The sequence below is a fragment of the Anolis carolinensis genome, chromosome 2, assembly GCF_035594765.1.
Source record: "Anolis carolinensis isolate JA03-04 chromosome 2, rAnoCar3.1.pri, whole genome shotgun sequence".
Lineage (NCBI taxonomy): Eukaryota > Metazoa > Chordata > Lepidosauria > Squamata > Dactyloidae > Anolis > Anolis carolinensis.
In genome coordinates, this window is record NC_085842.1 from 307,015,335 (window position 1) to 307,038,742 (window position 23,408).

The window sequence follows — 23,408 nt, forward strand, 5'->3', positions numbered from 1 at the left end:
ATCATAGACAACTTTAAAATAGCTTTAAAAATCCAAAAGGTAAAGCTTCATTTTGCCATTTTATATAAGGATCACCATTTACTACACCATGGTATGTAATGGGACATGAGGATCCACAGATTCCGGTATCCATGGGGATCCTAGAACCAAACCTCAGAGGATGCAGAATCTGTGGATACAGAGGGCCAGCTGTGCACTGTCTAGCACAGGCATGGTCAAACATTGGCCCTCCAGGTGTTTTAGACTTTTAACTCCCAACTTTTTGTGGGAGTTCGGAGTCCAAAACACCTGAAGGGCCAAATTTTGACCATGCCTGGTCTAGCAGCATCTGGAGGGTTTTAGAAAACATGACACTGCTTTAAAGAAGCCAAACAGTCTAGGATTTCTGTTGAGGTTTAACAAGGAAAGCCTCAAGCCAGGCACACTGGATAGAACAAGAGGCCTCTGGCATTTCATATATACCAGAGGCCTCCATATCATGAGTATCTGTAGCTCAGCATAGATGTTTGACTGCAACTCCCATTATCCCCCACCACTGGCTAAGACTGACTGGGCTTCTAATCCAACATTTTGAGAACCATATTTGCTTATCCCTGCAGTATTCAATTGAAAGGAAAAGGGTTCCTACTTTTACGGCAACTGGAGAGCCATCTACTTGCCCATATAGTTCCCTCACCATTTTCCCTAATTGCTACTTCTGTCTTTTGCCCTAATTTTAAATGAATGGTTTTTATTGTTTTTGTACAGAATGTTCAGAAGTCATGGTTAAACGTGTGTGTGTGTGTGTGTGTGTGTGTACACACACACACACACACACACACACATATATATACACATACATATATGCCTTTAATTAAGTTAATTGCATTTACTCCTTATGAGCCATTGCTGTGTCATTATTGTTTTGTAAAAAAAGCCACCTTATTTTCTCTAGGTTGATGTACTGATGCCCAATGTTGGAGAGATAGTGGGAGGCTCAATGCGTATTTGGGACAGTGAAGAGCTGCTGGAAGGCTACAAGAGAGAAGGCATTGATCCCACACCTTATTACTGGTACACAGACCAGGTATGTAGTATTGCATGCAATTTCTCTTGTTGTGTTCTTCGTCAATAATTGTCAGCCCTAAATTGTTCCAAGGCAAAGCATTAGCCATAGCTGGCAGTTTTTCAGTAGATGAGCTCGTTCTTAAAATGTGCGAATCTTTTGCAGTGTACTTTTCCCCTCCCTGTCCTGCTAAGGTTGCCCAAGCAAGACAGATCCAGATGCCGTTTGGCAGCTAAGTGGATGAACCCATTGTTCTAAAGGACAATAAAGCACAAGGGTTTGAGAGTGGGGTGGGGACAAGGCCGGCTGCTGACCTCCTTGCCCTCGGGGTTATCAGATGGCTTTTTGCACCTGCTCCTCATGGCGATGGCCAGTGGCCCGTCTGGAGGCCAAGCTAGACGAGACACAGTTTGTGCTGTGACCAACCGTGTGAAATGGAGTTTCAAGTGCACAGTATCACCCCATATCCACAGAATATGCAGTTTACTTGTTCACAGTTTTATTTATATATTTAGACCTCCCTTATAAGTTGCAGCCAGTTCTTAGCACCACTGTCATTCATCCCATTGAAAATAATAGGGTACTCACAAGAAGGTTGGAGATGTATCTCTCATGGATTTGTAGGGTGGGTGTGAGTGAAGTAAAGGGAGGAAATCTACATCTTATTCTAACCCAGTTCAGGAGGCTGTGCGTGCTCTTTTCTTGTAATTGACTTTACACCAATGCTACTCAAACACAGCATTACATAGTGGTTTGATCTTTGGACTTGAGACCAGGTTTGAATTCACACTGAGGCATGGAAACATCACTGGGTGACCTTGGCCAAGTCACATTCTCTCAGCCGTAGAGGAAAGCAGTGGCAACCCCCACTGAATAAGTCTTGCCGAGACAACTCTTAGATAAATTACACTATAACAAAATTGGAAAAAAACCAAAATTTGTGAAGTTTCAAGAGATGTTGTTTGGGAGGATTTTAAAAATTCTCTTCTAAATAACTGATCTCAATATACCCTGAAAAAAAGAGAAAATGACCAGATCCTGGGTACCAAGTAGTACAACAATTAAAGACTAGTAGAAAGAATCATGGAAGTCCAAAATATGGCCATGTGACCATGAATTCTACATTTCCTTTTCATCCCAGTATACATTGCTAGGTATAATCTAATACCTGCACACCTTTAACTCAGACAGCGCCTGCACTGCATAATTACTTCTGTTTGACACCTAGTTAACTGCCATGGCTCAATACAATGAGTCATGGGAGTTATAGTTTTACAACCTCTTTAGCCTTCTCTGCCAAAGACAGCTAGTGCATCACCAAACTACAACTCCTAGGGTAGGATTTCATAGTATTGGGCCCTGGCGTTAAAGTGGTGTTGAACTGCAATAATTCTACCATGTAGATGCCGTGGAACCACGTTTAGCTGATAACCTTGCAGCTATATCACTTGACTGTATCTTTAGTCTTTCTGTTTTCACCCCCAATTTTTGCAGTACAGTAGAGTCTCAATTATCCAACATAAACCGGCCAGCAGAATGTTGGATAAGCGAATATGTTGGATAATAAGGAGAGATTAAGAAAAAGCCTATTAAACATCAAATTAGGCTATGATTTTACAAATTAAGCATCAAAACATCATGTTATACAACAAATTTAAAGAAAAAGTAGTTCAATACACAGTAATGCTATGTAGTAATTACCGTATTTACGAATTTGGCACCAAAATATCACGATGTATTGAAAACATTGACTACAAAAATGTGTTGGATAATCCAGAACGTTGGATAAGCGAGTGTTGAATAAGTGAGACTCTACTGTATCTTGCCTGATGAGAAGTATTCTGTAGAACTGAAAGGCTTGCACACTTTGAAAGTGGGAGGAATTTGGGTTCATCCTAATAAATTCTATTCCCAAACTCTGGACGTTGCTTTGAATTACTCTGAGCTTTGGGGCTTGGGTCTCATCTGGCAGCAGAAATCTGAAACTGTCATTTGGCTCAGGGAGTCTCTCCTCCAGCCCTCGGGCGACCCAAATGCTCATGCTTGACACATTGTTTGTTGCACTTGGCTGGTTTCTGCGGCAGGGGAGAAGACCCATCGCTCTGCGCGCTGACGGAGTGATTGCTCCAATATGTCCAGTTTCCCGCTGCCTTCCTTTTGCATGGAGATTGCGGCGTGGCCTCGGTGGCAGCGTTTGAAACCTTGGGGAGCTGCTGCCTTCCTTTCTGCTCTGCTTGTTTTTATCAATTTGCAGAAGAGAAAGTGGCTCTTGAAAGGTATTCTGTCTAAAAGGCCAGGGTCGGATCGGCTTCATCTTTAACAAGCCGGTGCCCCAAGGCAGGCAGCCGCTCACAGGAGCTGACAGAAGGGGAGGGTTAATCTATTGTTGCCAAGGCCGCTTGTTCCTCTGTCAGCAGCTCCTTTTGATGCAATTGTAGTTCTCTTTCCGTATCCCTGTCTTGGAAGGGATGCCCTGCGCTGTGGGCATGCTGGTAAGGGTCAGGAAAGGGCCAGATCTTCTCTTACCTCTCCGCTTCAGCAGCCTTCTCTGGCAGCATATGCTAGCGTAACCAAAATTACCCTAGCACAGAGATGGAGACAGAGGGTACATCTACACCGTAGAAAGAGTGCAGCTTGACACCACTAACTACTATGGCTCAGTATTATAGAATCCTGGGATTTGTAGTTTGTCGAGGCATCAGTCCCTTTATAAAACCCATAGCATTGAACCATGGCAGTTGAAGTGAAGTCAAAGTGCATTATTTCAGTTCTTGAACATCCCCTTGAACTGCTGTCCCAACATACCACAGAGTCATTCTGTAAGACAGTAGTTCTCTACCTGTAGGTCCCCAGATGTTTTGGCCTTCAACTCCCAGAAATCCTAACAGCTGGTAAACTGGCTGGGATTTCTGGGAGTCGTAGGCAAAACACCTGGGGACCCACAGGTTGAGAACCACTGCTGTAAGCCCTTACACATTTCTAGACAGGGTATTTCACTAGAAATATCTAGATCCCCCAAAGTGGCCCCATTTTAAACTCCAGGCACAGTATACTGTAGAATCACCTTGAGGATTTAGCAAATTGTGCGAGAGAGACCATTTCTCCCCAAGGCACAGGTAAGTGAAACCACAGATATGGGTTCTGTGGTCACAGGGGTCTTACAGTATACCCCATCTTTTGAATAATAATATGAAATAAGGGTATAAATAACTAAAAAGTCACAATTTTCTGTCTTGGTGATCTGGCTACAAGTTGTCCGAAGCCATGCATGTTTGTAAATTCTCAGTTGACTGTGATCCTACAGTTTGTAAAAGCAATTGATTGATATTTCTTGTTTGGCTTCACAGCGTAAATATGGCACTTGCCCTCATGGCGGCTACGGCTTAGGCTTGGAAAGATTCCTCACTTGGATCCTGAACAGGCACCACATTCGAGATGTGTGTCTTTACCCACGCTTTGTCCAGCGCTGCAAACCCTAATGGAAGCCAGTCTGATGTTCACCAGAGCCCTCCGAAGATCAGTTTTGTCATCCTACGAAAACGAATATTCTACGTCCTATTTTGTGAAATGAAATATAATCACTTCGAATTTAAATTGAAGTCAATTGATTTCAGGATATCCTTTTTCCCCTTTCCCTCATCCATTCTGTTGGTTTATTTGAATGTACTGATTGCTAGTTGTTCTTATTTTTTAAAGTAGCATGCATTACTTAGATGTTATATATTTTGCAAAATATAGCTCTTACAGGTTCTTGAGAAAATCCCATATTTTTACTATTTTCAAAAGACTCTAGACTTCTGACAAAAAGTCAACCACTACTTAAAAAAAAATCGCAGTTTCCCAAAATGTAAAATTGTGTCTTATATGCCAGGTGTAATGCATTAGAAGACTACTAATGGAGAAAATGGTTTGTTTGAACCCCTTTTTGTAAAAACCGTTCCATTTGGGTTCTTAAGGAAAAAAGGGAATTTGTGGTATAATTAACTCTTCCTGGAGAATGTCTACAAAATGTTGTCATAAAATTATTACAGCTCTCAAAGTAGCCTAGCCACTGATTGCTGCTAACGACTTTGTCTTTCGAGTGATAAGGTGTCTTGTGTAAAAGAGTATCCTGGCTGAAGCAATGTTGACAATAAACAGAAGGAACAATACTTGAGGATAGTCCTCTCTGTCTTGAAATTTATATTTATTCATAATTTGGTTTTCCAGATGAGGATGGTTCCTATTAAGGCTGCTCGTTACTTTCAAATGCCTTCAGCAATTACGTTCTTGGGAATGGAGCCTACTATTTTTCACACTTGGGTAGCTTGCTGTACTTGGTTTCTTGGGAAAGAGAGGTCAGCTTTTCTTTTCTGTGTTAAAAGCAACTTGAGAAACTGCATTCTGTTGTAAAAGAATTTGCTGTCTGCAAGAAAGTTACCCAGGAGATGCCTGGATGTTTGATGTTTGATCATCTTGTGGGAGGCTTCTCTCATGTCCCTGCATGGGGAACTAGAGCTGACAGATGGGAACTCACCCCACTCCCCGGATTCGAACTCAAACGGCCAACTTTTTGGTCAGCAGTCCTGCCGGCACAAAGGTTTAACCCACTGCACCACTGGGGGCTCCGAGAGGTCAGCTGAAAGGGACAGAAATATCCTTCCCGTCTCAGAAACAGCTGACTCTTGTTTCACCCTTGAAGCTGCACATTTCTGTTTATTCAGTGGCAGATACAAAGTGTTACGCTTAGTTTTGAACCATCAAAATGGTTGGCTGGAACAAACTACAAATGGAACTTTGATTTTGCCTTAGAATTTAGCTTGGCCAATTTTGTCTTTCATCTCAATTTTCTCTTTCCATGATAAGTTATCTTTTCTGCATGTTTCTATTTCACACCTGGCAATCAATAAATTTATAGTGAACAGATTCAATTCTTTAGCCCTACACTGTGTCTTTTCTGTTTATCATTTGTCTACATTTCTGCAGGTATTAGGGGGATATCTGAAGTGTGTGTGGAAGTGGAGAGAGTGGTAAAATCTTGGGGACTCTTTTGCCAACTGGGATTCATTGATCGCACGATCCTTGTGCAGTTTGCCTTGACTCCTTGCCTTATTCTATGGCAGATGCAAGACACTGTAGATGGTGAAATCTCTGACATGAGTTATAATCACTCCACAGCTCACATTTTGTGTTGTTGGTTTCTCTGTTAGATGACACTTAAAAGTGTGAATGAGGGCAAGAGAGGCTTCCCTTTTGGACACAACACTCTTTGTGCATAAATGAAGAAGATGCTCAAAACATATTCCAATAATAATCTCTTTCCCAAAGAAACAAACATCGATAGGCAGGACACTTATACTTAATACTAGTGTTAGTAATACTTAATAATAATTGTAGTAGTCAGGGGAGGACAACCTAATGTTTCACCTAGTGAAAAATGTTTTTCTCCCATCTTGTTGGAACATAGTTGTTCAATAAATCAAAGGAAAAATCTATGAAATGTTAAAATACATAGCCAGACTTCTCCTACCAGTGTGTATTTGGGAAGCCCCGTGATAATGTGTGTGTTTTAAATGAATTTTAACTGGATGATGACCACATCAGGGTTTACAAAATGACATACTGTAGGAGCTGAAATCAATTTTGACAATTGGTTCTAAGTTACGATTCTTTTAGAAAAGTAAAATCTTAATAATTTTGTTAAATAGCTGCATTAGTCTGTTACAGCATAGACTGGAGGAAGGAAGGGGAGGAAAAAAAGCAAGTGTAGCAGCACCTAAGTGGTTTTTATTTTACCATGGGATTTTGTGGGTATAAACTTACATATTGGATGCAGTACCAAATGATACTAAGGCCTTGGGTATAAAGCATATTTATACTGTTGTGTGGTAGAAAGGATAAGATTCAGAAAGATAAATCATGTCCCCTGCCCTAAATTTTCATCAGACCATTCATAGTCTTATTGATATGCTGCGTCTGAACATGGAGATTCTATACAGCCATCATAGAAGGAGGCTGTTCAGGTCCTGAACTGGTGCTTGGCGGTGGTGAGAGTCTGGATAAGGGCGAACAAATTGAAATTAAATCCAAACAAGACAGGTACTCCTGGTCAGTCGAAAGGCCACACAGCCAGGGTATAGGCTTACAGCCTGTGTTGGACGGGGTTACACTCCCCCTGAAGACACAGCTTTGCAGCTTGGGAGTGATCCTGGATTCATTGTTGAGCCTGGAACCCCAGGTTTCGGCGGTGACTAGGGGAGCTTTTGCACAATTAAAATTTGTGTGCCAGTTGCACCCATACCTTGGGAAGTCAGACATGGCTATGGTGGTACATGCTCTTGTTACATCTCAGTAGACTACTGCAACGTGTTCTACTTGGAGTTGTCTTTGAAGACAGCCCAGAAGCTTCAAATAGTCCAACGGGTGGCAGCTAGGTTCCTTACTGGAGCAGCGTACAGGGAGTGTACAACTTATGTCACCTCCACTGGCAGCCGGTGTGCTACTGGGCCCAATTTAAAGTGCTGGATTTGGCCTATAAAGCCCTAAACAGTTCTGGTCCAACTTACCTGTCCGAACGCATTTCCCCTTATGAGCCAACTAGAGCTTTAAGATCTGCTAGGGAGGCCCTGCTCTCGATCCTGCCCCCCGACAAGCACGATTGGTGGTGATGAGAGACAGGACCTTCTCAGTGGTGGCCCCTCGGCTGTGGAACTCCCTCCCCAGTGACATCATGCATGCCCCATCCCTTCTGGTCTTCAGAAAAAAGTTAAAGACCTGGCTCTACGCTGGCATTTGGAGAATAAAGGTTTCAACCTTAACAGTCTGAATAAGTTCTATGGATTAATCAATAAGTATGGAATTAAGACTCGGCACTTTATATGTTTTTAATGTTTCATTTTCCTATGTTCTTTATTTGCTCATGTGTTTTAATTGGTTGATAGTTGATGGGGTACATTTTATTGTTATGTTTATATCTGACATTTAATTTTTGCCAGAGTTTGTAAGCCTCCTTGAGTCCCTTGCGGGGTGAGAAAGGCAGGATATAAATAAAGTAAATAAATAATAAAATAAATCATGATAGTTGGCTTGTTCCTCTATAAATCTGACAAACGTACATCATTGATAGAAGTGTGTCAGCTACCAACAGTGGCCCAATTTGCTTGAGCAAAGTGGCACAGGAGCTTAAATTCTGCCTAAGAGCAGCAGTGGCCTGTTTTCAGCCCTTGACATAAAACACTGCCTTGGGCCATGGCTGAGCCTGGATGGGGTGTTTTGTTGCTAAATGCAGCTGCATTATTTCTAAACTCCCCCTTTATGAAGATAAGCAAGAAGGGTGAACTGAGCTAAATCGAACTGCTTTATGGACTTCAGCCTTGTTGGAGTGCCATTGGTTTATTTATAAAATCTGTGCCATTGTCCAAAGATCTAATGGTGCACTTTAGCCTTTTGTTTGCTCTTCTTTCTGGTTTATTGTGTGACATTTCATAAGCATATCCAACTACACAATGCGGAGTATGATTATGTAAAACTTTGAGAGATGTGATCTAACTGATTAAGCAAACAGCTTCTAAGGTGTGATGATTCTTAAAAATAAAACATTACTTACATTTAATAATTCTTTATCACGCCCTGGGCATTGTGCAGCTCTTGTCAAACCCTATATAGCAGAGATAGGAGATTCTGCCCTCCAGATATTTTGAGCCGTAACTTTAATCACGAAGCACTCACCATGTTGTCTGCAGCTGATAAGTCAGCCCATTGTGTAGTCCCAAAACATCTGGCGGCGCTAACTCACCTATCTCTTGCAACAAAGTCTGCTGCTGAGTGAAATGAATTAAAACTTGCTCTCCTAACTGATTGGGTAGATTGAGTGCAGGAGATGAAGGTCCCAATCTGTTCAGGTATGGAAGTTCATTAGGTGACCTTGGGCAAGCCACACTCTCTCAGCCTCAGAGGAAAGCAATGGCAAACCCTCTTGGAACAAGTCCTGTTAAGAAAACCCACTGACAGGAGCGCCATAATTTGTAAACAACTGGAAGGCACACGCAAACATTTTAAGGGTAGGGAAGCTAGCCAAAATTACCAGAAAGATGTGTGCCTGTGCGTGTCTTCAAGTTATCTGTTAACTTATGGTGGCCTCATTAATTTCAAAGGGTCTTCTTAGGCAAGGAATATTCAAAAGTGGTTTTGCCAGGTTCTTCCTCTGAAATATAGCTTACAACACGTTATTTGTTAGTGGTCTCCCACCCCAATACTAACCAGGGTTGACCCTCCTCAGTTTCCAAGAACAGATGGGTTCCTGCGCCTTTAGGGCACACCCAAGATAAACAAATGTTGGTTGTTACTGTGGTTAACTATCTTCAACAGCCTTGCTCAGGCCTCAAGGCTGTGCTTCCTTGATTTAGTTTATCTATCTGTTATACAGTCTTCCTCTTTTCCTACTGTCTTTACATTATCAACCATTATTCACTTTTCTAGAGTCATGTCTTCTTATGATGTGTCCAATGTGCTACAGTCTCAGTTTAGTCATCTAGATGTCTTAGATTGTTGATTATCCTTCCTCCAGATTTCATGCCTCCTTACTCTGAGTTTAATCCTGCTTTACCCCTATCTGATAAAATGACGCCTGAGTCCTTACGGGGAGAGGGGGCGGGATACAAATAAAGCTTTGATTGACTGATTGAAATGCAGCATTGTCTGGCCTTTTTGCCAATTGCAATCCATTCAACTTCTCTGTATTCTCTGCCCCAAGTCAGTGCCAATGTGAAGTTGGGTAGACCTAATGAAAGGTCCCGCTAGATCTGCTCTCAGATTGACAGACGGTGGGTCAACCAGAGTAATATGCTGTAGCTATTTTTAAAGCAGCCTGCCTTATATGAAAGTCAGTGGCAGACATTAGGGAAGAAAAAATATTGATGAATCCTAACCTTATTGATTTCCAAAACGCTCCTTCACAAGTTTCATAGATAGGTGTGGACGGCTCTAAAGAGCAGCTAACTGTCCACAGTATGGGTTCAGAAGACACCCTTTGCTTTAGTAATTGAGTTTAACTGCAGCTTCTCCTGTCTGCATAAAGGAAATAACCTTTTAACACTTGCAAACTGAAAAGCTGCTGCCTTCGACATCAATAGTCAAGCATCAGGGCAGATAGGGGCATGGTTTCTCAACTCAGCCACCAAGGGTGTTCTTAGGCCAAGTCATCTCATGAGGCTGAAATGAAAATACATTATATGTCTGATAGAAAGCAGGGTGGGAAATCTAAATAACTCAGATAACTTAAAAAACACAGCACTTTGGTATTTTTGTTAGGAATTACAGATCTTGGATGCTAGACACTCTGCTCCAGTTCTTAGACTGAAAGATAAGAATCAATAAAAGAGTGCCGCCTCGAAACGTATACAGGCAGCCCCCTGTATATACATAAAACATCTGACTTACAAACAACTCACAATTAAAAATGAGGGTGAGAAAATGAAATCTACCCCTCAAAAGGGAAATTTACTCCTGGAAGAGTTATCATATGGAAAAGGGATCTCCACTGAAGTTGTCTCAGCAATCCGTGGTTTCAGAACAAGCCAATTTTTTCTAAAATCCAATTCTCACAGGGATAGAAAGTGAGGGCCAAAGACAGCAAAACAAACACCAAGGCTCCACTGTATGTATGTGTATCTATCTGCATATCAATTATAATGTGTTTTTGTTTGAATAGTATATTCTATAACCTGGTCTATGCGTAGTGTATTTTCCCGAATAGCATCAATGAAGGACTGAATCAATATCCACCAGGGCTTGCCTCCTTTGACATGACATCATCTCTAAGTCTCAAGTTTTGGTGCTGAAATCCCAGTTAAACTCATTTACTCCCTATTGTCTGCTACAGTCTGTTTAGTATGCCAGCCAGGTGTGCCCTATTTCGAGATACTGCTTTACTCTTTAGTGTGCCAACCCTCTTTCAAGATACTCCAATTCTCTTCCCCAAATCCAGTTTTTCAGCTCCCTACCTACCAGCTTCTACAGAGTAGAAGAAAAAAAATGGTTTGATTTACAGCTCCCAGAATCACCTGTATGTGTGGCCGCTGGCTAAGGAATTCAAAGAGATTTAGTTCAAAAGTGACATTCCCCATGATCTGCCTCATAGCTATGAACATTTTTCTGCCAAGAAAGTAAGCTCAGTCCAGAACATATTCAACTGGAACAAGTTAGGTCATGGTATATTCCCCCTCTCAAAAAAAAAATAGATTTTTGTACTTCTAAACATTTGCATTTTTTCTCAATCAGAATCCACCCCTTTGTTTCTAATTGCTCTGTTTCAGCACTCTCCAGCTGAACTTGACACACTGAAAAGAAGTGATTGTAAGAGCAGGCTGGTTCTGTGAATACGTCACTGTGAATATGTCACTGCTGCAATTATAAAAGTTGTTTGTCTTAGAAGGTAGTTTTTTTACAGGCATTGGGGCAAAAATAAATGCATAACTGACACATGCAAATGCACAGCTGGATTGGGTCCTTACCAACTGAGCAACCTGTTCTCCTTTTTATATGACAATAAAATAAAGGGTAGCTGATCGGCTGATTTAGCCCCATGTGACTGGTTATTTGTGTGTGTGTGTGTGTGTGTGTGTGTGTGTGTTATGTTACAGTGTCATGTGCCCTATTTTCCCAGTGTCTATACTCAACCGTCTAGCCCTGAATGGTGATATTTTGTGCCTGAGGCAAAGATCCAATCACACCACTGTTTGGTCTGTTTCTCTCCAGTGAAGAGAAGGAACAGTCTAAGAGTTCATCTTCTAAACTGTGGAATGAATGTGTTTTGGCACTGCTTTAATAACTGCCACTCCCAGGATGCCATAGCATTGAGCCATAGCAGTTAAAGTGGTGTCAAACTACTTTAATTCAACAGTGTAGATGCAACCACAATGAGGTTCTGTACACAGCAGATTAAAATGAATGGGAGATGAGCTCCTCTGGGACTTATATAGCAAAAGCGCAGGCGGGAGAGCAAGCCAGTGCAATTAACTGCAATGAATCACTCTGACCAGGAGGTCATGAGTTCGAGCCCCGCTTGGAGCCTATGTTTGTTTGTCTTTGTTCCATGTTAAAAGGCATTGAATGTTTGCCTATATGTGTAATGTGCTCCGCCCTGAGTCCCCTTCGGGGTGAGAAGGGCGGAATATAAATGCTGTAAATAAATAAAACTTCTCCACGAATAAATCAGCCTGGTGAGACAGATTTATTATGCCATCCATTGTACCAGAAGTCTGTCACTTGAAGCAAACACTTTCCATGACCCTATGGCTACCAGAAAAGAAGGCTATCTTATCTACCTTCAGAGTTGCATCAGTACATGTTTTAGAAGTGAGCATTTATGGGTTGATGGGCACCAAAACAATCGTAGAGGATGATGTGTCTACTGACCTGGTACAAATACTGCATTTACCCTTGCTTAATACCCCGGAATATAAGCATGTTCTGTTTATACGGTAGCCCTCCTAGCATGAGATGACAGGATGGATTAGTGCATGTCCTGTGCCGTAGCGCATGGCCTAAAGTCTACACCAGATGTACTCTGGTAGCAATTGGAGGGGAAAAACAATTCTAAGATTGGATTGGTAAAACATAACATATATGAAATGAGGCACTGAAATCCCAAAGCATGGATATTCCCAGCCATAGAAAAACATGCCATTTGGCACTGGCATTTATAGCTAGTGTTGAATCATAGAATCTAGGTGCCTTCATTATACATACACAGACACATAACTTAGTAGTATTGTTCCTCATCTTGCTTAAGCAGTGAGAAATTCTAAAACTTGGTTGAATTTTCTTTGGGTGAGAGATATCTTTGTAATATTTGCAAAACATTTTGCTGAAAATAAAGCATCTTTGGATGCCCATGATCATCTTTTTGGAAGTGATGCATGTGTGTCTGTGATGGAGTACCTATTTCTTGCCATTAGTTAATTCATTTTATATGCTACTCCAACTATTGCCTAAAAATATACATATTTATTTAAAAGTAGGCAGAGTTGTTATATCCTTTGGGGTGGGGAATAATTTCCATTCACACTACACTACGCAAGGAAGGGAATATCTTGTCAGTGAATACGTGGCGCCTGCATTCACATCCCCACATGCTGTTTTTAGCCCTTGGGGGGAAAAACTCCCACTGACAACAAAATTAGAAAAACCAACAACGCTGGACTAAAAGAGGACTCCCTGCTTGCTTTGTCAGGGGGAATAACCCCTGCTGAACTTCACACAGTGTCTTAAGACATACGAACTAAAGGCTTATTCATCGGGTAGATTGTAGCCTACCTTTCCATTAAAAATGCTTTAGACAGCTGGTCAATAGTAAACAAGTATTATGTCATACCAATAGCAAATTATTGTTGTTTATTTGTTCAGTCGCTTCCGACTCTGTGAGCTCATGGAACAGCCCATGTCAGAGCTCTCTGTCGGCCATGGTCATCCTCAGTTCCTTCAAGGACAAGCCAGTCACTTCAAGGATACCGTCCATCCATCTCGCCCTTGGTCGGCCTCTCTTCCTTGTTCCTTCCATCTTCCCCAGCTTCATTCTCTTCTCCAAGCTTTCCTGTTTTCTCAATATGTGGCCAAAGTACTTCATCTTTGCCTCTAATATCCTTCCCTCCAGTGAGCAGTCGGGCATTATTTCCTGGAGGATGGACTGGTTAGATCTTCTTGTGGTCCAAGGCACTCTCACAATTTTCTTCCAACACTACAGTTCAAAAGGGTCTATCTTCCTTCCCTCAGTCTTCCTTATAGTCCAGCTCTTGCATCCATAGGTTACTATGGGGAATACCATTGTTTTAACTATTCGGACCTTTGTTGCCAGTGTGATGTCTCTACTCTTCACTATTTTATCGAGGTCGGTCATTGCTCTCCTCCAAAAAGTCTTCTGATTTCCTGACTGTAATCTGCATCTGCACTAATCTTTGCGCCTAGAAATGTGACAAAAATATGAATATATTATGTGTCGGTATGAATGGAAGATGAATGAATAAAACCTAAAATTTTTGAAGACACCAGGCTGTAGATTAAGGCCTACAATGATTAACTATCTGCTTGCTGAATTGTAATTAAAACTTGCTAGTAAGACCTGAAATAGTTGACCTGCCTGCAGACTGGGATAAGAACTGTGATCGATAAGAAAAATGTTTACATCAAGTTAAGGAAATGTTTACAACTGTTAAGAAGGAAGTCAACACAAGGCCAACACCAATCAAGAAGAATCAACATCTGGTCCAGGAAACTGAGATGGAACCAAGATTTTCCAGGATGGAAGACGTCCTTCCTGGAGGGCCGTTCCCAGTTGGTGAAGCTGGGGGACACCTGCTCGGACCCCTGGCCATTGACCTGTGGGGTCCCGTAAGGTTCCATTCTGTCCCCCATGCTTTTTAACATCTACATGAAACCGCTGGGAGAGGTCATCTGGAGTTTTGGAGTTCGGTGCCATCTCTATGCAGATGACACCCAACTCTACTATTCCTTTCCTCCGAACTCCAAGGAAGCCCCCCAGATACTGAACCAGTGCTTGGCAGCTGTGATGGGCTGGATGAGGGCGAATAAGCTGAAGCTTAATCCCGACAAGACAGAGGTCCTCCAGGTCAGTCGTATGTCAGTGGCTACCTGTGGCTACCTGTGCTTGACGGGGTCGCACTCCCCCTGAAGGCGCAGGTCCGCAGTTTGGGGGTCCTCCTGGACTCAGCACTGACGCTTGATGCTCAAGTGTCAGCGGTGGCCAGGAGGGCCTTTGCACAATTAAAACTCGTGCGCCAACTGTGACCTTACCTCGTGAATTCTGATCTGGCAACGGTGGTCCATGCCTTAGTTACCTCTAGACTGGACTATTGCAATGCACTCTACGTGGGGCTGCCCTTGAAGACGGCCCGGAAACTCCAACTAGTTCAACGTTCGGCAGCCTTGCTTCTAACTGGAGCTAATTATAGGGAGCGGTCAACCCTCCTGCTTAAGGAGCTCCACTGGCTGCCGTTCACCTTCCGGACCCAATTCAAGGTGCAAGTGATCACCTACAAAGCCCTGAACGGTTTGGGACCCTCCTACTTTAGTGATCGCCTCTCCCCCTACGAACCTGCACGATCTCTTCGTTCGTCGGGGGAGGCCCTCCTCTCGCTCCCACCTCCGTCACAAGCACGGTTGGTGGGGACGAGAGAGAGGGCCTTCTCCGTGGTGGCCCCCCGGCTCTGGAACTCGCTCCCCAGAGAAATCAGGCAAGCCCCCACCCTGGTAGTATTCAGAAAGAGCTTGAAAACCTGGCTCTTTACTCAGGCCTTTAGATAAAGATTGCTAATCCAGAAGCAATCTGTATCTGTGACCATTCTTGTACTGGTTTGCACTTTTTACCTTTGTCAACTCGATATAGACACAGGGTCTATTCCCATCCCAATTTGCACTTCCAAGAATTTGCAGCACTTTATCAGTCACCTCGTGCTTACAATATTTATATGGTGCACCTTACCCAGTCTACTTTTACAATCTTTCCATTTTAATCCATGTTTTTATTAGTTCTTGTTTTTATTGGCTAATGTTTAAATTTTTTAATTGTGCATGTTTTTGTCTATTGCTGTGTTTTATACTACTACTGTTTTTATTCGGGCTTGGCCCCATGTAAGCCGCCCTGGGTCCCCTTTGGGGAGATAGAGGTGGGGTATAAAAATAAAGTTGTTGTTATTATTATTATTATTATTATTATTATTATCATTCATTTACAACTTTTGGGACATCAGCATAATTTTGCTATATAAGTAATCCAGAAATTGTGACAGACAGCGACACTGTTCACCCACCATGCTCACTGGAGACGGTGTGTGGCAGTGATTCCCAAAGTGGGTGCTACCGTCCCCTGGTGGGCACTGCAGCGATCCAGGGTGGTGGTGATGGCACCTATTAGGAGACGGGGCGGGGCTAGGGGAGGGGCAGGGCCTCTTCCCAAGTGCCGGAGACAGGGCTGAGCACCTGAGGTGCCTGTTAGGACACGGGGGGCAGAGCTAGAGGAGTGGGTTTGGCCTCCTTCCAAGAGCCCAAGACAGGGCTGAGCCTCTCCTGAGAGGCCTTTTAGGACTAAAGGGCAGGGCTAGGGGCAGGGGTGGGGCCTCTTTCCAAGAGCGCGAGACAGGGCTGAGCCTCTGTATACCTCCCCTGAGGCGCTTGTTAGAACACGGGGGTGGGGTATAGAGGGTTAGCCCCGTCAGGCACTTGGGAAGGGGCCCTGCCCCCTCCTCTAGCCCCGCCCCCTGTGCCCTGGCAGGTGCCGCAGGACAGGGATAGAGGCTCAGCCCTGCTTCAGAGCTTGTAACTCCGCCCATCCCAGTCCTGGCTGCCCATTTGTGGTCCCGCCCACCTCCACCTCCCAGCCCTGCATCTTGGACTAGGGGAGAGGCTCAGCCCTGACCTCTGGAGCAGGAGCCATGCCCACTCGTTCTAAGCCACACACCCTTTCCAGGGGGTGCTAATACTTTTTCTGGAAAGGGGGTGTTAGGCCAAATAAGCTTGGGAACCACTGGTGTATGGGAAAGTATCAGATCTGCTATGGGGAAGCAGGATTCTGGGCACTTTTGGGGCTCCTTTTCTCAAGGGAAGAGGAAGGAGTGCATTTTGGAGTCATGATGTCTTGCGGGGAGTCAGTTCCGCTGTGTGGAAACAGGGGTCTGATCCTTGGCATTGTTCTTAGGGAGGAAAGGATGCATTCTGGAGTTTTGAAGTTTTGGCATTTGGGAACTATGTGTTGGCAGGCTGCAATGGAAGCGGCACCCTTTGTGAGCTATTTTGCCTTGGTGCCGCAAGAAACTACAAATCCCAGACTTCTGCAGCCTCCAGCCATGCCAGTTAAAGTGGGGTCAAACTGCTATAACTGTAGTGCGGCCACACCCTTGAAGGCACATAGCAATAATAACAAAGGGTTGTTGTATGTCTTTCGGGCTGTGTGGCCATGTTCCAGAAGTATTCTCTCCTGACGTTTCGCCCACATCTATGGCAGGCATCCTCAGAGGTTGTGAGGCATGGATAAACTAGGCAAGGAAGGTAAAAATATATATCTGTGGAGAGTCCAGGGTGTGAGAAGAGTCCTTTGTCAGTTGGAAGCCCGCGCTAATGTTTCAGTTAATCACCCTAATTAGCATTGGAAAGGTTTGTGTAATGCAGGGGTCCTCAAACTTTTTAAGCAGAGGGGCGGTTCACAATCCTTCAGACTGTTGAGGGGCTAAATTATCGTTTGAACAAAAATACAAACAAATTCCTATGCACACTGCACATGTCTTATTTGTAGTGCAAAAAACCAACAGCAGCAATGAAAGGACAATACAATATTTAAAAAATAAAAACAATTTTAACCAACATAAACTTATCAGGATTTCAATGGGAAGTGTGGGCCTGCTTTTGGCCAATGAGATAGTCCAGTCAATTAGGACTGTTGTTGTGTGCCTTCAAGTCATTTCAGACTTTGGGTGAGCCTAAGTCTAAAACTGAGGGCAGGGGCCAGGTAAATGACCTTGGAGGGCCACATTCGGCCCCTGGGCCTTAGTTTGGGGACCCCTGGTCTAATGCCTGGTGTTTTTGAAGTGTTGCTTCAAAAAATCAGAACAGTAGATGGGAAACAACACTCTGAGGGCAGAGGAGCCCCAAGGACGGCTAATGACTCTGAACAAAGGATGCCCCCCAGGCAAGAGACAAACCTTTCCAATGCTAATTAGGGTGATTAACTGAAACATTAGCGCTGGCTTCCAACTGACAAAGGACTCTTGTCACACTCTGGACTCTCCTTGCCTAATTTATCCATGCCCAAAACCTCTGAGGATGCCTGCCATAGATGTGGGCGAAACGTCAGGAGAGAATACTTCTGGAACATGGCCACACAGCCCGAAAGACATACAACATACGACAAAGACAACACAATAACAACAAATGCTACTGTAACTGAAAGTGCAAGTCTTTTGTTTGTTTGCTTTTTTTTTTTTTTTTTTGCAACACCCTTCTCCCTCCGGCAGGCGACCCGAGTCAAGGCGTCCAGACGTGACGCCCCTTTCCTTTGTCTCCTGGCAGAGCAGCCGGGGGCGGTCCCTCCCGTCCTCCTCCCGCTTTGGATTCCAGCTCCGGGTTTTGCTTCTGCCTCCTCCCCGCCCCTCTTTGGCTCCTTGCAGCCAAGGTCACACGTTGCGTGTGCGAGAGATCCGAAGCGGCGATTCCTCCTCTTTTGAAGGGGAAAAAAAGGCGTGGGAAGGAAGGAAGGGATGCGAGGAGAGAGGAAGGAACCGAGCCACGCGGGTTGCTGCAAAGTAAGGGAATGCATTTAGTTTGCACAAACATGGCTGCTGCCTTCCGAGCTGCAAACCGAGCCTGGAGCCCACGTAAGTGGATACGGGTGGGTGGCTGGGTGGGATCTCATGCAAAGGGTTGCATGAGTCAGGGCCCACGATCCGATCTTTTGGGGTTCGCTTTCTGGACACCCCACCGTGGGGTTTCCTTATGGGAAGCCGGGAGGGCCAGAGGAGCCGGAAACAGGCGTTATGCAAACATTATTTTTGTGCAAACCCTTGCACCCAGTTTGTGTTACATAAGGACTTTCTGGTACACCGCGTTGGTTCAAAACAGCACGCCGAAGGAACTGGTTCCCCCAGTTTTATATAACTTCAAAAGCCAAATCCAAGACTTTGCAAAGCGTGGGTGGGGTTTTTTTTTTGGTAAAACTTTCAACTATTTTATTAAGGAAAGGAGGCTGGTTGTATTGAATGCAAGTCATTACCATACATCATCATCATCATTGGGTTGCTGTGAGTTTTCTGGGCTGTATAGCCATATTTTAGAAGCATTTTCTCTTGATGCTTCACCTGCATCCATGCCAGGCATCCTCAGAGGTTGTGAGGTCTGTTGGAAACTATGCAAGTGGGGTTTATATATCTGTGGAAAGTCCAAGGAGGGAGAAAGAAGTATTGTCTGTGTGAGGAAAGTGTGAATGTTGCAATTGACCACCTTTATTAGCATTGAATGGCCTTTCAGCTTCAAAACCTGGCTGTTTACTGCCTGGGGAAATAATAATAATAATTGGAACTTATGCCTCAAGTACCACCTCCCAGCAGCAAAGAACTGGTGGGATCACAAACCTGCAAAAGTATTGGAAAATGAGCACGCAAAGATACTGTGGGACTTCCGAATCCAGACTGACAAAGTTCTGGAACACAACACACCAGATATCACAGTTGTGGAAAAGAAAAAGGTTTGGATCATTGATGTTGCCATCCCAGGTGAAGGTCGCATTGACGAAAAACAAAGGGAAAAACTCAGCCTCTATCAGGACCTCAAGATTGAACTTCAAAGACTCTGGCAGAAACCAGTGCAGGTGGTTCCGGTGGTGATGGGCACACTGGGTGCCATGCCAAAAGATCTCAGCCAGCATTTGGAAACGATAGACATTGACAAAATTACGATCTGTCAACTGCAAATGCCACCCTACTGGGATCTGCACGCATTATCCGAAAATACATCACACAGTCCTAGACACTTGGGAAGTGTTCGACTTGTGATTTTGTGAAACAAAATCCAGCATATCTATCTTGTTTGCTGTGTCATACAATAAAATAACAACTTTATTTTTGTATGCCACCACCATCTCCCCGAAGGGACTCGGAGCAGCTCACATGGGGACAAGCCCAATCAATCAACATTTACATCATAAAATATACAATTAAAACACCACTATCAACTAAAAACAGATTAAACAAACCATGGTTAAAATAGTATAACGGTTAGAACATTTAAAAATTACAATTGTTGGAAGGTGTTAGTTGGCCCTGATTGACTCATGTCTGGAACTCCTCTGTTTTCTGAGCGTTGTTCTTTATTTGCTGTCCTGATTTTAGAGTTTTTTAAATACTGGTAGCCAGATTTTGTTCATTTTCATGGTTTCCTCTTCTGTTGAAATTGTCCACATGCTTCTGGATTTCAATGGCTTCTCTGTGTAATCTGACATGCTGGTTGTGAGAGTGGTCCAGCATTTCTATGATCTCAAATAATATGCTGTGTCCATTCACACCTGCCTCAAACAGACAAAAGTTCTTTCTCCCACTCTGGACATTATTCCACAGATATATAAATCCCACTTGCCTAGTTTCCAACAGACCTCACAACCTCTGAGGATGCCTGCCATAGATGTGAGCGAAACGTCAGGAGAAAATGCTTCTGGAACATGGTCATACATGTTTAGATTTTATGATTTGGTTTTATATGTATGTTAGGCATTGAATTTTGCCTTTATTTTGTTGAGTCTCCCCAGGGGTGAGAAAAGCGGTATATAAATACAGTAAATAAATAAATACTGTACATTTCTAATTCTACTTTTTGTTGCCATGGCCTTTCAGCTAGTGGAGGCTAAGAGGTTGATTCCATTAATTATTCAAAGACGCAACTTATTTACCATGGAATATCAATGTACAAAGGGATCTTTTGGCAGTTTACACACACACAAAAACTCTCCCTGTTAAGGAAATCCCTGAATTTACCCACCAGTGCCACAGAATAAAAGATGAGCGATAATTTTACATATTTTAAACAGTTTGCAAAGTTGGGTTGCTGTGAGTTTTCCAGGCTGTATGGCCATGTTCCAGAAGAATTCTCTCCTGACTTGTTCCCCACATCTATGGCAGGCATCCTCAGAGGTTGTAGAGTGTTGGAATCTAGGCACGTGGGGTTTATATATCTGTGGAATGTCTAGTTTGCAAAGTTTGTTTCAAACAAGACTGGCAACAACTTCATTGGAACCTACTGCGGTTCCACATCAGCACGCAAGGTTTTGGATTCTTTTATTTTTCATTTCTTGGGTGCCTTAGAGTATTAAAAAAATAGTGAATTTAGTACTACTCTGCAATTTTAGGGTTAATGTGTTCACCTTAAGATTACTATAGCTTAAGTATCCATTATCCAAAATACTTGGGGCCAGAAGTGTTCTGTATTTCATTTTTTAAATTTTGAAATATTTGCACATAATTGAATATATTGGAGATGGGACCCAAGTCAACACAAAATTATTTCATGTTCCTTGTACACTTTTTACATGTATCCTGAAGGTAGATTCTTCTACACAATTTTTTAAAAAACTTTCATTCATGAAACAAAGTTTGTGTATTAACAGAAATCAAAGTTGTCACTGTCCCAGGCACGTATGTGGTCAGTTGTGAATTTTACCGTGTTTGGGATTTTGGTTTCCTGAATAAGAGATGTTAAATCTGCATTTTATAATAGCAATAACTTTTTCAACAGCAGCTTAGTCACAGCTCTTTTCACAATACAAGATTGCAGTCAGAAATGTCCCATGATTACCATCTGAAATGACACCTCATGTCTGGAGAGGTTGTCTGGAGTTTTCAGGTCAAGTGTCACCACTTTGCTGATCTTATCCAGCTCTGTTACTGCCTTTCCACCCAATTACAAGGAAGCTGTTCTTGTGCTGAACTGGTGCCTGGCAGTTTTATTGACCTGGATGACCAACTGAAACTTAGTCCAGATATGACAGAGGCCCTCCTGGTCAATTTAAAGACATCTAGGTAGAGAGATTCGGGCTGTGTTAGGTGGGGCTACGCTCCCCTGAAAATGTAGGTTTTCAGCTTAGGGGTACTTCTGCAATCAGCTTTGAGCCTGGAGGCCCAGGTTTCAGTGACTGGGAGTTCTTTTGCACATGTGCCAACTGTGCCTATCCTTGGAGAAGTTGAATTTGCCCACAGTGGTACATGGCTTGGTTAAATCCCATTTGGATATCTGCAATGTGCTCTATGTGGGATTGCCTTTGAAAAGTGCTCGGGAGCTTCAGTTGGTCCAAAGAACCTCCCCAAGGATGTTAATTGGGGCTGGTTATAAGGAGCACACTTTTACACTTGTCTATTTCCGAGCTCAATTCAGAGTGCTGGTTTTGACCTATAGAGCCCTATGTGGCGAGGTTCCAGGTTATTTGAAAGACCTTATTTTCTTGTACAGGCCTAGTAGAACTCTTTTAAGATCATCTGAAGAAGACCTTCTCTCTGTCCTGCCACTTTCTCAGGCTCATTGGTGGGAATTAAAGAGTCTGCTCCCAGACATTTGAGAGATCCCAGACACCTGGAGAGATCAGGGTGGCCCTGTCTGTTCTCTCCTTCTGGCAGCAGGTCAAAACATTTTTTTACTCAAAGCTTTTGCATATTGGCAAAGGTTTGGCTTTTAAGGCTGTGTTGATATTAAATTTTAAAGGGTTTGCATGGAATTAATTTTAATGCATTTTAATATTTTAATGTCCACTGGTTACATAAAGAGTTCTCTTGTTTTTAATTCTTATATTTATAATTTTATTTTTATGGTTTTTAACTTACGAGCTGTTTTGAATCATAGTACTGAGAGCCCAGTGGGGAATAATAATAATAATAATAATAATAATAATAATAATAATAATAATAATAATAATATCCCATAAGCTTCTCCAATTGTTTCTTGTCAATGTTGTAATCCCAGGTGACAGCGGAATCAACAAGAAGCAACTGGAGAAGCTTATGTGATATGAGGATTTAAAGATCAAACTACAAAGACTCTGGCACAAGCTAGTAAAGGTGGTCCCAGTGGGGATTAGCAGACTGGGTGCAGTGCCTAAAGACCTTGGTGAGCATTTAAAAACAATCGATGCTGACAAAATTACCATCTGTCAGCTGCAAAAGGCCACCCTACTCAGATCTGCATGTATTATTCACCGATACATCACATAGTCCAAGACACTTGGGAAGTGTCTGACATGTGATCCAATACAAAAGCCAGCATAGTGATCTTGTTTGCCGTGTACTAATCTTGTTATGTATCGAATAATAATAATAATAATAATAATAATAATAATAATAATAATAATAATAATGATAATACAATCTCTTCTCAACATTCACTGGATCCAGGAACACAGGACTCCTGTGAAAGTAAAAAGAAACTATGAATAAAGAAATTGCTATATATATTTTTTACCTGGGAACACTTCTCTAGAAATGTCTAGGTTAGAAGTCTCCCATCCAGAACTGATCCCTTCTTAGCTTACAAGATTGGATAGGAGGATTTGGTGCTGTTATAGTATTTAGGCCATTTATTTTCCTAAAATCAAGCATAAAGTTCATAGTCAGGTAATGAATTCCCTGTAATTTGCTGTGTTTTCTTTTTGCTCTTCAGTTGCAAAAGGCAGGAGCTGCAGTCGGCCTAGAGTTCAGATCCCTTGGAGATGTCAGTCGACGGCAGCAACAGCAGTCTGGACCGAAACAACAAAGCCTCAGATCCAACCTGAAAAGAGGTAGGTTTATCCCCCAGTGAATGTTCAACTGTGCACATATCACAGCATGTATATGTATGGGCATAGTCT

At 42.9% G+C, this 23,408-nt stretch overlaps 2 protein-coding genes across 4 annotated transcripts in view; both read left to right on the forward strand.

The window, feature by feature from the left end:
* Nucleotides 1–5,955, forward strand: part of nars1 (asparaginyl-tRNA synthetase 1) — a 28,881-nt gene extending 22,926 nt beyond the window's left edge. The window contains exons 14-15 of the mRNA XM_003223651.4: nt 935–1,066; nt 4,393–5,955. Of these exons, the coding sequence (XP_003223699.1) occupies nt 935–1,066; nt 4,393–4,524 (264 nt within the window). The 3' untranslated portion in view covers nt 4,525–5,955. The remainder of the gene's footprint in view (nt 1–934; nt 1,067–4,392) is intronic.
* A 12,177-nt stretch (nt 5,956–18,132) lies between these two features.
* fech (ferrochelatase) overlaps nt 18,133–23,408 on the forward strand; it is a 28,732-nt gene continuing 23,456 nt past the window's right edge. The window contains exons 1-2 of one of the 3 annotated variants that reach the window (XM_003223650.4): nt 18,133–18,405; nt 23,222–23,339. In XM_003223650.4, the coding sequence (XP_003223698.2) occupies nt 18,342–18,405; nt 23,222–23,339 (182 nt within the window). In that variant the 5' untranslated portion in view covers nt 18,133–18,341. Of the gene's footprint in view, nt 18,406–22,650; nt 22,673–23,221; nt 23,340–23,408 lie in introns of those variants that run through there. The other 2 variants (XM_062972539.1, XM_062972538.1) reach the window with 2 other exon arrangements.